Source organism: Leptonotus elevatus, chromosome 7, assembly GCF_054856555.1.
Source record: "Leptonotus elevatus isolate MCC_2025b chromosome 7, RoL_Lele_1.0, whole genome shotgun sequence".
NCBI lineage: Eukaryota > Metazoa > Chordata > Actinopteri > Syngnathiformes > Syngnathidae > Leptonotus > Leptonotus elevatus.
In genome coordinates, this window is record NC_141245.1 from 11,473,215 (window position 1) to 11,488,613 (window position 15,399).

Genomic DNA, 15,399 nt, shown 5'->3' on the forward strand with positions numbered 1-15,399 from the left:
CTCTCGTCATTCACCAGACGCATTCGAGCGTTTTGATCGTCCCTTTCGGAACGCTACGGAGACTTACCTTGCTTTCTTTATATGCGTTTCACATTGCTCGGCAGAGAGCCAGCCGCCATTTTACGTCACTACGCACTGAATGCGTTGCGACGTAAATAACAATGGCAGCGTACGTCCAAATAAAGGTTTCCACAGAATAAATTAAACTGGAAATTATTTTTGAAAATTAATCTCATGGTTATGTCAGTAACAACCAATTAAATAATATAGAGCAAACTTGTCATTACAGTCGGGGTGCCTTTTACTACACTATTATTCTGAAGACAACGGTGGCAAGAGCCGAGACATTATCCAATCGACACATCTCGAAAAGCTCATTCGTGAGAGGGAAAGAAAATACAAACAGATAGTGTGTCCATCTCTGCAGGCATCATGCCGACTCATTCCGATTTCATCATTTGATTAGGGCTGAGATTTGTGTTGCTATCACTTTCTGCCTAACCAATCAAATAAATACACGAAAGAACCAAATACAGATGCTATAAAAGCGTTCCCTTCTCCTTCAAACTGTCAGCATCATGAAACGTAACTTTGTGGCCTTTTTGTCAAGTACCTTTTTGACTCTCTTTAACGGTCACAACAAGTAATTTTGTTTTATGTATATATTAAGACATAAAACCAAAACACTTAACCTCAATGAAAGAAGCAATGTAAAGGTGATTCGCTGCGCAGGTGGGCCTCACATAAGTGTCAAAAGAAAATCATCCACTTCAAGGTAACGAGTGATGACACAAATGGTGACGTTCATCATAATTTCTTCTTCTGTACAACAGTCCATGTTGAAGTTGTTCCTTCAAGTTCAATATTTGCTTTCAAATCATACATTTGGAAAAATGACACATTTAGGTGCGGGTCCGACTTAATGGTCCCAATAAATGGATATGAATAATTTATTAACTCACATTAACACCCATTTCAAACTTGCACATCAATTAAAAGAGCCATTCAAATAAAAATCGTCCCAATGTGGAAAAAAAACATGATCACATATTTGAACAATTTCTCAGCATAATGTCTCTTCAAGGGAATTATTATGATACAAGCTTTTGATTATTAGTACTTTTATTTCCTGTGTCTTGTTGCTGGAAGAAATCCGCCCACCAACAAATTGTCCATCTGTCCCACAGCTAGACATGAGTTCAGTAGATCTTGTTGGACAGACCTTACATCCTCCAGGGTCCTCAATGGCGGAGCCGTTTTCCTGGGAGTCGTTCAAAAACACAAAAAAAAAAGAGCCTGATCTCGTCGCTCCTTTGAAATATTCAGTGAAAGGCGTAGAGCAGGAGGAGGATGGTGCAGACGCCAATCACAGTGCCCAAGACGAGCGAGTCCCGTCGCTTCCGGAGGTTGATTCGCTGGATGAGATTGTTGATGGCTGGGAAACGGTCTTGGGAGGGGCAAAGGATTAAGGACAACACCAAAGAATACGATGGGAAGCAAAACAAGGCAATTGGTTTCAATCCACAAACATATTCATTAACAAGGTGATTATTATCAAACTAGAATGCAAAGATCTTTGGGGCATCTTGATTTGACTAATGCTATACTGAAGCACGATGGAGCAATTCCTGCAACACAATCGTAAAACCGTGCAGACGAGAAAGAGTCCTTTGGGAACAGGTGGAAGTGGAAAAAGGTTTGATTCCCATTGCTTAAGAAAGAATGACCTGCACATGCCTCTGCCAAGATGGATTCACATTGCTACACTTATTGACTCTTGGAAGATGAAATTGCTCTTCTAAGTCTATAAAGGAAGACTTATGAAGAAAGTTTCCATTGAGACAAAGGGCGATGAGCGCAAATGATCAGTTTTAGCATCAAAACAGACGACTAACTAAAACAGGCATCTGCTACCTATCCACAAGTTTAACTCATTCGCTGCCATTGACGGCTATAGACGTCAAAAATGCATTTGAACTATTTCTATTAGTTTAACATTTTTTTCCCACTTTTGTTAACAAGAGTATGAAAACCAAATTATTTTTGGGGGGAAATACAGATATAAAATGTGTGATTAATTGTGAGTTAACTATTGAAGTCATGCGATTAATCAAAAATATAATTTTTTTAATCATAAATAATCGCATGACTTTCCTAGTTAATTCACAATTATCACAAATGTTATATCTGTTCTAAATGTACAATAACAAATATATAGGTTTTCATACTCTTGTTAACAAAAAGTAGAACAAATGTTGAACTAATAGAAATAGTTCAAATGAATTTTTGACGTCTATAGCCGTCAATGGCAGTGAATGAGTTAATAGCATAATGCACAAATATACAAATATGTCTGCCTTTCAAGCTTGGCGGAGGTCAAAAGGATACTGGCCAGCGTGTTGACGCGGCTCTGTATGGATTTCAACATGCCCCTTTGGGATGTCATATTCTCCTTGGTTGCCATGGCAATGCTACAAAGACAAGGAGAAACGGTATGGGTAATATGAAAGTGAATCGGCACAAAACTAATGGGCATCCTGCCAACATATAATCTTTCCAATATTAGGCAACCTAAGTTGTTAGAAAGCCTTTGTGAATGTTAGGAGGGATGAACAGCAAGCAGTGACTGCCCTCTTCCATCCCAGTGAGACAAAAATACAAAGTTAAGGAAATGACTTCACATTTTATTGCAGGCAACGTTCAAGAGGCGTCGTACGCAGCAGCCGTGTGGTGTGGGGCCGTGCGTCTCCCTGGGGGTGGAAGCTGCTGAGGGGACAGTAAAGCCCCCCCCCCCAAGCAATGTGAAGGAGGAGATTGTATTCTCCTCAGTCAGGTACAAACACTTGCTGACTGCAGCAACTTCCCACAGTCTTTCTTTCAATGTGAACGACCGCATGGAAATTAGAGCTGAAGCTTCTTTTCACACTTTCTCTGCAATCACTCATTTGCAGTTTGATGCCAAAGAATGAAGGGGAATGTTTTAAAGTTCTCTCTCTCTTTAAAAAAAAAAAAAATAATAATTTTGTGATAGGAAATGCTCTGAAACGCTTTAATCTGGTGATTTGAGCGTTTTGTCCACATTTTGCATTCAAACAAAGCATTTCAGTCATGTGGGACAGTCAGCCAATCATCAGTGTATTTCTTGAGATGTGGTCACACGGCCAATCAGGCATATGGTTCAAAGGCAGACTCATTTGTTTCAGGCAGAGACAAGCCCACAACACTTATATCGTGAAGATTGTTATATCGCTACCATTAAATCATTCTGACGTAGTAACAACAACCACTGGTGTGCACTGATTAAGCAACATGTTAAAATGGCGTAAGATTTATGTGCACGATGCGAGCGTGTGCTGTGGTCTTCCAGTGACAAAGGCCACTAATCAGGGCTGCTGTAGCAGTCCGTCCCACAGGAGCCATCGTTGACCAGAACCAATATATTTGCAATTTGGGCCGGCCCGAGGGGAGGAAAAAAGGAGCAGGGACTGCGGAGGAATTTATGATAAGTCGAGAAAAAAACAAATGACAGGTGTTGTTTATTGCATCAAGGTCAAATAAAAGTGAAATTCATTGCCAGGGTGGACATTCTTGAGTGGAGCGCATTTAGAACGTGGATGGTATCGCGGCTTTAAAGCTCATCCACACAATGAACAACATGAGGTGAATTTGTATAGATTCCAAGTAGCAAAACTGATTTCAGTCCTTCTTTGGCTGGAAAACTAAAACTAAATTTGGGCTTTTTAAAAGCATGTCACATTCATGAATAGCTCTGGAAGTATGGTTTTGTCAATTTGTTTGTTAGGATCTGCGTATTTATCCTGTTGGAAGCCCAGTGACTTGCGGCTATCAGAGCTGATGTGACTACGCAAAAGGCTTTAGTTTTGTCGGGCTTCTTCCCAGAAAATGCATGGCTTGTCAATAACCATTTTCTTTTTCTTTCTTAACCATTTTCTCCATATTTGACATTCAGGCAGGGTTGTCTCCTTGATGTGGCGGCGGCAGTGGAGGAAAATCAGGACTAGGCCTCTTACCTTATTGTGTCATCCATCAGACGATCAGAACTGCACATACAAGGAAAGACATGGATTTGTTGGTTATCAACATGGAATTCTGTGGCAGAGTTATATCGAGTACGGACAACCAAGAGTAATGAACATTTTTATTGCATGAATCCAGAGGCAAAGAGAAAAACCCTCCACATGCATCTCGAGACAGTTAAATCAATACATGTCAGAAGGTTATCTTAAACCTGTTGCCAGCGATTGAGTAATGGCTTCCGGAGAGTAATTTTGCTTTGTGTTTTATTAATTAAACAAGGCCCGATTTCATACTCAGTAAGTTCATTTGAATGTATATGCCTTTTGTGACATTTTTATGTCGTAGTTTGATGTGATATTATTTATTATTAGAGGTGTTAGGAAAAAATCGATTCGGCAATACATCGCGATATTACAGCACGCAATTCTCGAATCGATTTGATATGTAGTCGAATCGATTTCTAAACATCAATTTTTTATGGGAATATTCAACAAAACGTCTTACTTAAGGTTAGGATTCACACATTAAGCATGGAAGAATGTTATATTAAGGGAACATTGAGCCTTAATATTTTATTTCAGTGCTGTTCAAACATGAAACAGACATTTTCATACAAATCTTACAGTGTACATGTACAAGTTTACTGATAAGTATTTTCTAAATTTGAGTAAAAAAAATAAATAATTCCAATAAGCAATTTATAGATTCGCATCGGGATTAATCGGTATTGAATCGAATCGTGACCTATGAATCGTAATACGAATCGAATCGCCATGTACTAGGCAATTCACACCCCTATTTATTATGGATGGATGGTTGCCTTTGCACAATTTTCAAAGTGATGATATTGACACCATGACTAATTTTCATGTAAGCTCTCTGTCTACTCAAAGCTTAGCAGCATACCGTATTACATAAATGACAAGATATTTGTTGACTACATCTTTCCAGAAACCTCGGGCTGAGAACTCAAGAAGCAATAAATAATGTCTGCCTGCCGAAGGGAAACAATTACTTTGCAAAAGGAAAGCAGTCAGCAAATCATGCATTCTCTGCAGACCTGAGACTGCATCAGCAAGAGTGATCAGTGATGACTAGCTTTAATTAGTGACTCAGTCCAGATTCGAAGGTATTTCAAACAACTTTTACTGCATGCAACTAATTGACAATGAGACTTTGAGATGCTAAAAGCATGTTAGTAGTCGAAGGAGAAATGGAGTTGAGGAAAATACTATGAATGAGAATGACTACTATTAATTGCGATTCAGTACACCAAATGGTAGTTTAAAAAAATATTGATGTCATGTATAACATGTTACAGGAAGTGAACGTTACAGAAAGTGGTTGTGTTCATTTGGCCAATCAAACAAAAGTTGTTGTGGTGAAGATGCAACATTGAACACAACCTGTATTTAGAGGAACCTTTAAAATGACAACACCAGAGGCCATGAGTGATTGTCTAGAAATGTACAATCTGCCCCCCCCCCCCAAACTCCAACAACCAAAAAGTATATATTTTTTTTCTCAGGAAGTCCTAATCGGTGACACCGCGACCATTAGCTGTTCTAGCATAAACCTTTGAGGGAGCTGCATCTCCTTCTCTCTGGTTTATTCATGAACACTCACCTTTATGACGAAGAGATGGAAAAATGAATGTGAGCCACAGATAAGAAGCACAGATTCCGGCACAAAGATCGACGGCACTTACGGCAAATGTAATAAGTATGCAACATCACCGCTCTTATTGAACTAAATTAGTTTGTGTCATCTCATGAACTACATACACAACTTGTATCACAAAAAAAGAGCTGACGTGCTGCGAGATAACTTCAAGCAAGTTAAACAAATACTCAGTGAAGCATTTCAGTTGTAATCATTTGCGCAATACAAGTGAGACTCAGGCTAATAACACATTTGAAACATTTGTTTTCAGGCATTATTGCTATGCAATAGCTCTAATGGAACCCAGCGTCAATCAATCAAATGCAACTTAATATACAGCTTCACTCTCCTATTTCCGCTGCCATCTATGGTCAGGGGAAGCCCTGTAATATGGTCAGTGGGAACATTTTCATTTGTCAGAATCCTGATGACATTTACTGGACAGTGGGGGGGGGGGGGGGGGATCCTCCATTTCCTTGTCTGTGGCGATTCAGCAATCCATTATAGACTGTTACTGTACAACTTACTTTGCACTAGAAAGTGACAACAGTGCGATTGACGGTGGCAAAATTGGGACTAGTACCTAAACTATTAATTGGCCATCTGATTTAATTAGCCAATATTATTTAGAAGAGACAAAACATAGGCCAAATTTTCCCCTCTGTTATTCCTCTTCTTTTTTTTTTAAACATACATTACCACGATACAACTTAAGACAAAGCTAATGACATTCAACCATTGCCCTGACCCAAAAATAATTGGCAAAACTATGCCGAATTGTGTCTATTTTTGTCTTTGTTGTTAAGTTAAACCAACAAAAAAATGTAAAACAGTTAAACATTCTTGCCTTCCATCTTTATTGTTGTAAGCACTAAGAGACAAAAAATATGTTTTTTTTAATGAATTGGCTGATTAATTGGTTAACAGAATTTTATTCTGCCATTTATCACAATCGGCCTAAAAATAAATAAATCCATATCAGTCAGGCCCAAACTGGCACTATTTAATATGACAGTGAGTAGATTGAAGGTGACTGCATATATTTGTAATTTCCAGCAATACAAAACCAAATGCTGACGCAGTATAATGTTGACTGGCAATATCATTCTACCACAAAAGCACTCACAGGAGAGAAGTCTACAACACATCCTACCTCGCTTATGATTCCTGAATCTCTTATTTACGAGAGGACCATGACTTTAATGGGTGTGCAGTTGAGAGGCATCCCCTTGGTGGTGGTTGGTACAAATACAACACCACCCACTTTCAATTAAATCACTCGTTCGTGTTCAAGCACATTCGCAAATTTTCGCAAATAAAAAACAAAACATGTATGGTCTGTATACTACAACATTGATTACTGCAAATACGCATAGTCGAGATAATCAAGCGCAAACTGGTATTTAATGTTGAATAATGTCGCTACTCCCCTTTTTGGTAAACATGTTAATCACTTCTGTTTGATCATTTTGCTCTCATTTTAGTGTGAACACCTTACTGACATGCAATTTTAATGTCCTGACGTGCTGATCCCTCATATTTTTGCTGTGGTGAGCCATGTGGTCCAACATGGCCTCTCTAAACACTAGAAGCACTAACCAAAATTGACAATTACAATATTTGTTCCATGAAATTATACAATGTTTATTTGATAGTGTTTTTCTAAGATGCACTGCTTCCAGTGCATATGCAGATATTAGATTTTTATTTTTATTGGTGCAATCAGATGTAGGCATTGATATGCTATCATGTCAACCTAATCTTCCCAGGGCCTTCAGAATCACTAGAGTTATATTAACAAATGAGCATGTTTCTTTAACCAATCAGATTGAGGATTTTTCTCAGCTAGCCGGCACACAAAGTCAGCATTTTTCCATCATATAATTCAGTAGTTCTTAAGCTGGGTTCGATCGAACCTTAGGGGTGCTTTAAGCCAGTCTCAGGGACTCGGTGAAGATCAAGACACACACCCGACTCAAATGGTTCGTGATGATGATACGCTCCCTTTGCTATTACTGGCTATCTTTGCTGCACGGAATTTGGTGCGCTCAGTAGACAACTTGTGGCTGTCGTGATGGTACATTTTGTGATTTATTTATTATTGTAATCCCTTCATACAAACTATGACGAGCAAAAAATCAAATCAAAGAAAGTGGTCAGACAAATATGTGCAATATGAATTCACATGTAAAACGGAACATAAGGTGTTCCACAGGGTTCAGTTCTGGGGCCTCTGCTGTTTTCATTGTATGTGCTGTTGAGCGATAACTGCATGATTTGATAACTGCATGATTTGATAACTGCATGATTTGCAATGCCAAGTTGAGCAATCCTAGTCCAGAATTAATGAGCATTTCTGGTGAGAATGATGTATTTAAATTGTTGTTGTTTTTGTGTCATGTTATTGTATGAATATTGATTCCGCACTGTTCTGGATGACGTACGAGGCACGATTGTGCGCTATTATACTACTTTTTTTGTATCATATTGATCTTTCTATAATTGCAACTTGATAGTGGTGGTAATTAAGAGGTTGATTAGGCCACTCAAGGCCGAAATATCAAATGCATGGCCCACCATTAACTTTTGGTCCACCTGAGCAACGCTCGAGACACGGAAAAACACAATTTATCAACTCTTAGTACAAAAGAGAATTGAAAGGTCATAAATGGTGGGAACTTACTTTCTGAGGTGCTCATGTTCTTTCAAAAACAGCTCTGTTCTTCTGTTGTTAACACCAGAACCACTTTTATACATTCTGAAAAGAAGCAGGTAGGGGAAAGTAAAACACAGTGGTTAAGACAACAAACAATTTATACTGTAAGTCAGGTGCTCATTTTTCTTCAGAAAAAAAAGTGTTCTTCTGTTGTTAACCCAGAACCACCGTTAGAAATATACTTAAAAAAAAATAATAATAATGTTGAAGGCAAAATAAATACTGGTTAAGATATATACAACAAACAACTTTAAACTGTTGTCTTAAATGACTGACTTTCTTGTTTTAGGTATTGACATACAGTACATGCATGCCCTCTAAAAGTGAAAGGCATGAAGCAGATGTTTAAATCCCCAAACATCTCTCTGAGACAATCAAAGACTTATTAGGCTGTCTGTGGCACTACTGAGAACCATTTCCTCTTGCCACAGGGTGATGTTTTGAATAATTAAGGAAGCGGCTCGTGAATTGCTCCAGGGTGGGGTCGAGAAGCTTATTGAAGAACTGACTTTGTGAATCTTTTAAAGGTGATCCCTCAAATTGTTTAACTAAAACGGTGGAATGTCACATGGTGCTGGCAAAATGTTACGCGCTCAATTTTGCATAATCATTGTGAAATCTCATTTTGGCATAACTTTTTGTGTCGAACGGTATCTTCGTAATGGCAGGCGCCAATACCACACACAGCATTTCCTTTCATCTCTTTTACATTAAAAGCCTTCCTGTGGGTCACCGGTAGAAAGGCTTTCATGTGAAGCAGCAGTGAGAGGAAATGTCCGCTTGCATTAGCCGTGACTTCAAACAATACATGAGTGGTTCGAAAGAGAGTAGCACTGCAAAAATTGAGAAGAGTCGTACAGATGGAATACAATTTTTTTTTTTGCTGCAGCAGTACACAAAGTAGATTGTGCAAGCTATATAATTTCAAAGAAGCTTGCATGATGGTGGGGTTGGGACAGCAAGGGGCTTGGACATATAGCAGTTAACAGAAGATGAATCCATAAAAGGCAAAAACAATATTTTACTGATCATAACAAAAAGCTGAATTCGATGCAAAAACGTAATAGGACTACCATAATAAAATGATAAAGAGGGTTCAGTTTTCCCTTAGTGAATGTGGGTGGATGGTTTATTACACCAATCGCAAAGTGAGCATCACACACCCATTTCTGTTGTGCAACTCATTTATCTGCAGCTGTTAATAGCTGCTCGCTACTATGCGCTCATTGGTTTCTGGTCATTTAACTCAGCCCCACCCTCGCGTGGAGAAAGAACAAGATAAAGAGCAGGAGGCAGTGCGAGGGGTGCAAGTGGAGACTGTATAGCAAATTTCATTCCCAGTACTCCCCCCAAAGGTTCTGAATGGAAATACAGTGTTATAGTACAATCACTAGAGTAGGGAGATCCCTGCAGCAGGAAGCAAAGCTTTTAAAAAGGGCACGACGCTGTCTTTTTTTTTTGTGGCTGACATTAAAAGCAGGAGAGTTCAGCTCTGCTCTTATGAATGGAATAGTGACATGCACAATACGTTTGTGTGCTCACGTGCAAAAATAGCTTTTGCAATAAGAATCCACTACACATTGTTCAATATAGGAAATGTTTGCATAAACATGACTGTGGCTATAATCCATATGAGCACCGTTACACATAAATCTTGGGTAAACGGTATCAGAGGATCTCTCCTGCCCCCTGTCTATTTAAATGATAACTGCAGCAAAAGGATCCATCCATTTTCTCTACCGCTTATCCTCAATAAAGGGTCACAGGGGAGCTCGAGCCTAACCCAGCAGATTTTGGGTTAGACGTGATGTACACCCTGAACTGGTCACCAGTCAATCGCAGAGCACATATAGACAAAAAAAACAGTAACACTCACAAACCTAAATTCTTCACATTTCTTTGCTGATAAATTTGAATGCCTACAAAACGTTTTTGCCAAACTGACAAGACGCAGGGACAAACACATACACAAACTTTTGTAATTAAACCATTTGGTCAACCAAACTACAGCCCAGGGGCTATTTGCGACCTGCCATCTGTGTTTTAGTGGCCCCGGCATATATTAAAATACACATCTCACACGGTACATGTGTTTTGCCTGCATTGCGTTACTACGTTCTACACTAGTTGGTAAGACAGTATAAGAGAATAACACATTTGTTGTCTCTTCTTTCCTTGTTGTCCACCAGTCATACACCATTCAGTAAGAAGCCCCTCAGAAAAACAATTGTTAGCTCCACTTTTATAGAGATTGCTCTTGTTTTGATTCTGAAATGTTGAGATGCAATTCTGCTGCTGCTCAGTGCAAGGGCTGATCTATTCTAGTGAGATACTTTAAGGTAGATTTAGGATTTGGTGAAGTCAAATGAACGAAAAACATTTGTTTCCTCTTGAGGTGTTTTCATTTTAGTTTGAACACTTCCAAAACTTCTAGTAGTATACGAACATGTCTCATTCCGTCAACTGGTCTAAGCTCATAAAAGCACATCCATGAACCTACTGTAATATGTATATCTAGCCAAGAAAATAGTTTGCTGCTATGCATAATGTTAATGTAAGAAATAAATACTGTTGATTATATAAAAAAAACAAAAAAACAACAACAATTAGTTGTTTGTTATTAAGTGAAACGTTTCTGTTTTGTAGTCAAAATTGCTGTTTAAACAAGAAACAACAAAAAATGCATTCAGTAGGATGCTTGAATACTAAAATATAGAATGGCTGGAGCCCTATAACTCCCCAGTATGTCGTCATATTTTTATTTTTAAATAAAACACTTGCTTCTGGTCCCTGAGATTAACCTGCAAAAGAATTGCTCCTGAAAATTATAGGATTGCTCCTCAAATTAAGCCATTGATGAGCAAAATTGCTCCTAAAGTAAATAATGCTCCTCATTATTTTGAGCCTTGGAACTACAACTTTTATGAAATGAGGAGGTATTAAAGTCATTCCACTATGTTTGTTACTTTATTTACGTGAAAACAGCTAAATGTTTGCAACAGTCTTCTGTAGGATGCAGAGCAGTTCCATATGGAAAAATACAACCACAATAATAAACAATGCTAAATTAACAAATCAGTCGTAGTTAAAACTTAGCAACGTTAAAAAAAGGCAGCATTTTTCATACATCTCTTCTGCTCTTGTAGTAGATCTTTGACTGTGAGTCAAGTGAGAAGACATTTTACAAATGTCCGTTGGTCAACAGCACAGGCTCGTCTGTCTACGCAAGATTTATCTGTGCTGCCTCTTAAGTTGGCTCAGCGGCTTACCTAAACGTGCATATGCGGTGATACATCATCGTTTTAATTCAATTTCTTGTGTGTACTGACCACCAATTACCATGAATACAGCCTGGCATTAAACTGCTAAAAAAAAAAGGTGTAATTACCTGTGTTAGAAATCATAGAAGAACTTGGAATTACTTTGCATTAGGCTTAAGCAGGTATAAGATAGCTACAGGAAGTCTGCATACTGAATAACTGGAGACTATCGATAGGAATCCTGCAGTGCTCACCGTATGCTTGTGGCTGCGGGATCAATAAGCCATTACAAAGCAAATGACAAGAGTCATTGTTTGATGGAGCATTTCAATACACTCACTAACAGCTGAGCCAATCAGAGGACAGGACACACTTTCGTCAAGCAAGCAATTGGCATCAGCCATTTGAGTTGAGAATTGAACATTTTTGGTTCCTGTGGTTGAATTAACACTGGTTCATTGAAATTATTAAATACCGAAAGATAAATGGATCCTATGTTATACTTTTATATTATGTCTCCACAACACATGACAAGCAAAGCCCAAATTCTGGTAATTTACTTACTCAATGTCCTTTCTGACAGATCCTAACAGGTCTTCCCGTTCTCGAATGGCTAAGAAGTTTCCTTTAGTTTTGTGGAATTCGTGTGTGTAATCCTAGGGCAGAAAAATAAAGAGACAGTGTAAGATATCATCATGAAAATATGCATGCATGTTTATGTGTACGAGCATGGATTTGATGAAGAAGTTCAATTCAAATCGCTAGAAAGATGATGAATGAGTTGGCAAACCTGTAGGATGTCTCTGTGCCTCTGGAGGGTGTGCATGAGTGCAGCATTCAAAGAAGCTGCGCCCGGTGCATTGGTGTACTCCGCCATCTTGTCATTTACTGCCGTCAGCTGACAGAGACAAAGTGGAATCGGAAATGTATATACTTATAAATTGGGATGCACGTTAATATCAGTGCTGATACTTATCGGCAATTATTGGCCAATTTGATGTTATAGAGTACAGATAAACCAGATAACAAAGAAATCCGCCGGTAATAATAGACATGCCCCGTTGGTCCATATGTTGTGATTGTGGTTCAAATTGTGCCAATTCCTCAACCCCTCCCCTCTCCTATGGTAGTGTCACATATTTGTGAAGTCATAATGCGCAACCTTGTGTTCACAGAAGATGCATTTGTACGTTCGACTTTTAGTAGGACTCGAAAGTATATTTTTATTCAAGCTAATTTTGCAAACAATTATCGGCTTTCTTATCGGTTATCGACATCGGCACTTTCTGAATGATAGGTTTATCGGTATCGGTTGAAAATAGCATTATCGTGCATCCCTACTTGTAAAGACATAAGATGAGCAGAGGAACATAAAATCTAAATTCACGTGGTTGTGAATGTGCAGTTGTTAACAATACATATAAAAATACATGCACTTAGTTGGCAATGGTAAGATATTACAAGTATAACAATGATGAAGATAAACATTTGTTTTGACAAAAGGAATGATGCAGACTAATTTCAAATTTTTTATTTTAATTTTTTTGATTGAACAACAAAAAAAGTAAAACAAAAATAATGTCACTGTTTCACTTTCTTATAATTATATTGTAATTTTAAACCCAAGTCTAAATGCAGTTGCCTCAATACCTTTAATCCAAAATTATTAATTATAAAATAAGTTTTTTAAAGAAAAAGAAAGAAAAAGTAAAAATCATAATTCTGAAAAATAGTACACATAATGAAAGCATGCACAGTGCATGTATGGGGCGTGACCTCAATAGCCTTAGCTATAAGTGTGCTGTAATTAACAGAGTTACTATGAAACCTGGCATTTCTAATTGTGATTCTGCAGCAAGGTTTTTTTTTGTTCTCCAACTGCAATTAAGATACACTGCAAAATTTTACTCCTAATATTATCATTTTGAAGGAGAGTGGTAATGCACTTACTTTAGCCAGCAACTGTTCAATCTCCACTGACATCGTGTCAAACATCCTGTCCTGAGTCGAGTTATTTAGCAACGGTGTGGTGTCAGACCTGGAGGAAGAAACCACATGTACAAAAAAATATATATTAAAAAAACTGATATTATTTGGGTTTTTTTTTTTTTAAACATTGCTTTAAGTCAAATCAAAGCATTAATTTGTTCCCAAAACAAATGAAGTGCAGTTACGTAATGAACCATAATTTATGTGGCAGAAAAGGGTTAGCACACAGATAAATACACTCACAGGTTCTATAGTAAAGTGTATTGTGGACTGAGCTGTATTAAAGGGACTGCCGTCAAATTATGCTGTAAGAGTATCCTTACAATGGCACGCAACTATGAAATTGATTATATCACTAATAGTTGGGTATTTGTTAATAGTAGAGGGTGTTTATGTGCACACATGGATGAAGTTAAATCACTTGTTGCACAATTAAGTAATTTTACAGAATAAATGCTCTGTGTTTTAGTCTCAATCAAAAGGAAAAAGAAAACTCTCAAGGCACTTCCTACCCTAATTCAGTTAGTAACATAACATTACCACTTTTTGAGATTTTGTGTAAGTGCAGTAGTAAATAGTAGTCAAACACTAGCAAAAACATTACACTTCCAATGTGTTGAAATAGAGAGGAAAAAATATATAATTATCCAAAAGTAACTGAATAAAATTCCCCCCAAAAAGGTGAGCTGGTGTGTATTGTGGTTGAGCTAAAATTGTACATCGGATATGCAGTTGTATGGAACTAACACCAGCATGAAATGTAGTCTCGTTTAACCAAGACAAGTGTTATTAGTAATTAGTAGTTAGAGGGATTAACTATTGTTGTGATCCAGTACATCAATAATAATTTCCCTCAAAGCCACGAGAGACTGTGAAGCATCATTGTCATCTTACGTGTCTCCCCGCCGTCCATCCCTTGAGCTGTTGTAGCTGGTACACAGTTTACTGAAGGACACTAACTTCAGGTCCAGTTCATTCTCCAATTGCCTGGCCTGTTTCCGTAGATCTAAAACACATGACAAGCACAGCAAATCGTTTTAAAGTCAACCCTTTAGCTTGGGTCAGTAAAAACACAGACAACCGTGACAAGTTGATCACATCGACTAACGTCGGTTGTATAAAAACCCATCCAAAATAGTAGCTTTTATAAGCGTGACAACCGGAATAACAAATCTGTTGATGCGATGACGTGAAGTTACTTAGCGGTTGGTTAGCTAGCCTGTGGGCAGCCTGGATACAAGACACGTAAGCACGACACGTTGAAGTGCACACAGGCTAACAAACAAAAATATGTTAATAATACAGAATGACAGTATAAACTCTTTTGACAGTCGAGTTAAAATTATTAACGCTTACCTTCCCAGTAGTTACTGCTTCCCATTCCTGCCATCTTTGTTTTGTCTGAGACGTCACCAACTTCCGGGATTCGCCAACAGAGAGGACCAACCACTATCAATTATTTTATGTCGCCCCCTGTCGACATTTTCTAGTGGCACAGCCGTCAATGAAAGCGTGCTGATTTGCACTGTACTAGTTCCCAACCTCAAGGCACAGATTTTTAATTGTTTTTGCCTGCATTACTAGCTGGCAAGAACGGCATAGATAGATGAATGGTGCATTATTTTGTAGTAAATATTTTTTAAACAAATTAGGCAATAATTGTATTTATATAGCGCCTTCAAAAATCTTGGATTAAATGATTTGGATACTTTCGGGCAACACATAAAGCTACTA

The 15,399-nt window shown here is 38.1% G+C and overlaps 1 protein-coding gene across 1 annotated transcript; it reads right to left on the reverse strand.

Moving 5' to 3' along the window:
• Positions 1–913: 913 nt before the first annotated feature.
• On the reverse strand, positions 914–15,090 carry gosr1 (golgi SNAP receptor complex member 1). The gene is made up of 9 exons (XM_086081257.1): positions 15,022–15,090; positions 14,560–14,671; positions 13,627–13,714; positions 12,467–12,574; positions 12,241–12,332; positions 8,384–8,458; positions 4,032–4,061; positions 2,389–2,471; positions 914–1,447 (listed from the first exon to the last, which is right to left on the reverse strand). Exons 1-9 carry the CDS (start codon positions 15,053–15,055, stop codon positions 1,323–1,325), a joined length of 747 nt encoding a protein of 248 aa, XP_085937383.1. The 5' UTR covers positions 15,056–15,090; the 3' UTR covers positions 914–1,322.
• Positions 15,091–15,399: the final 309 nt, after the last annotated feature.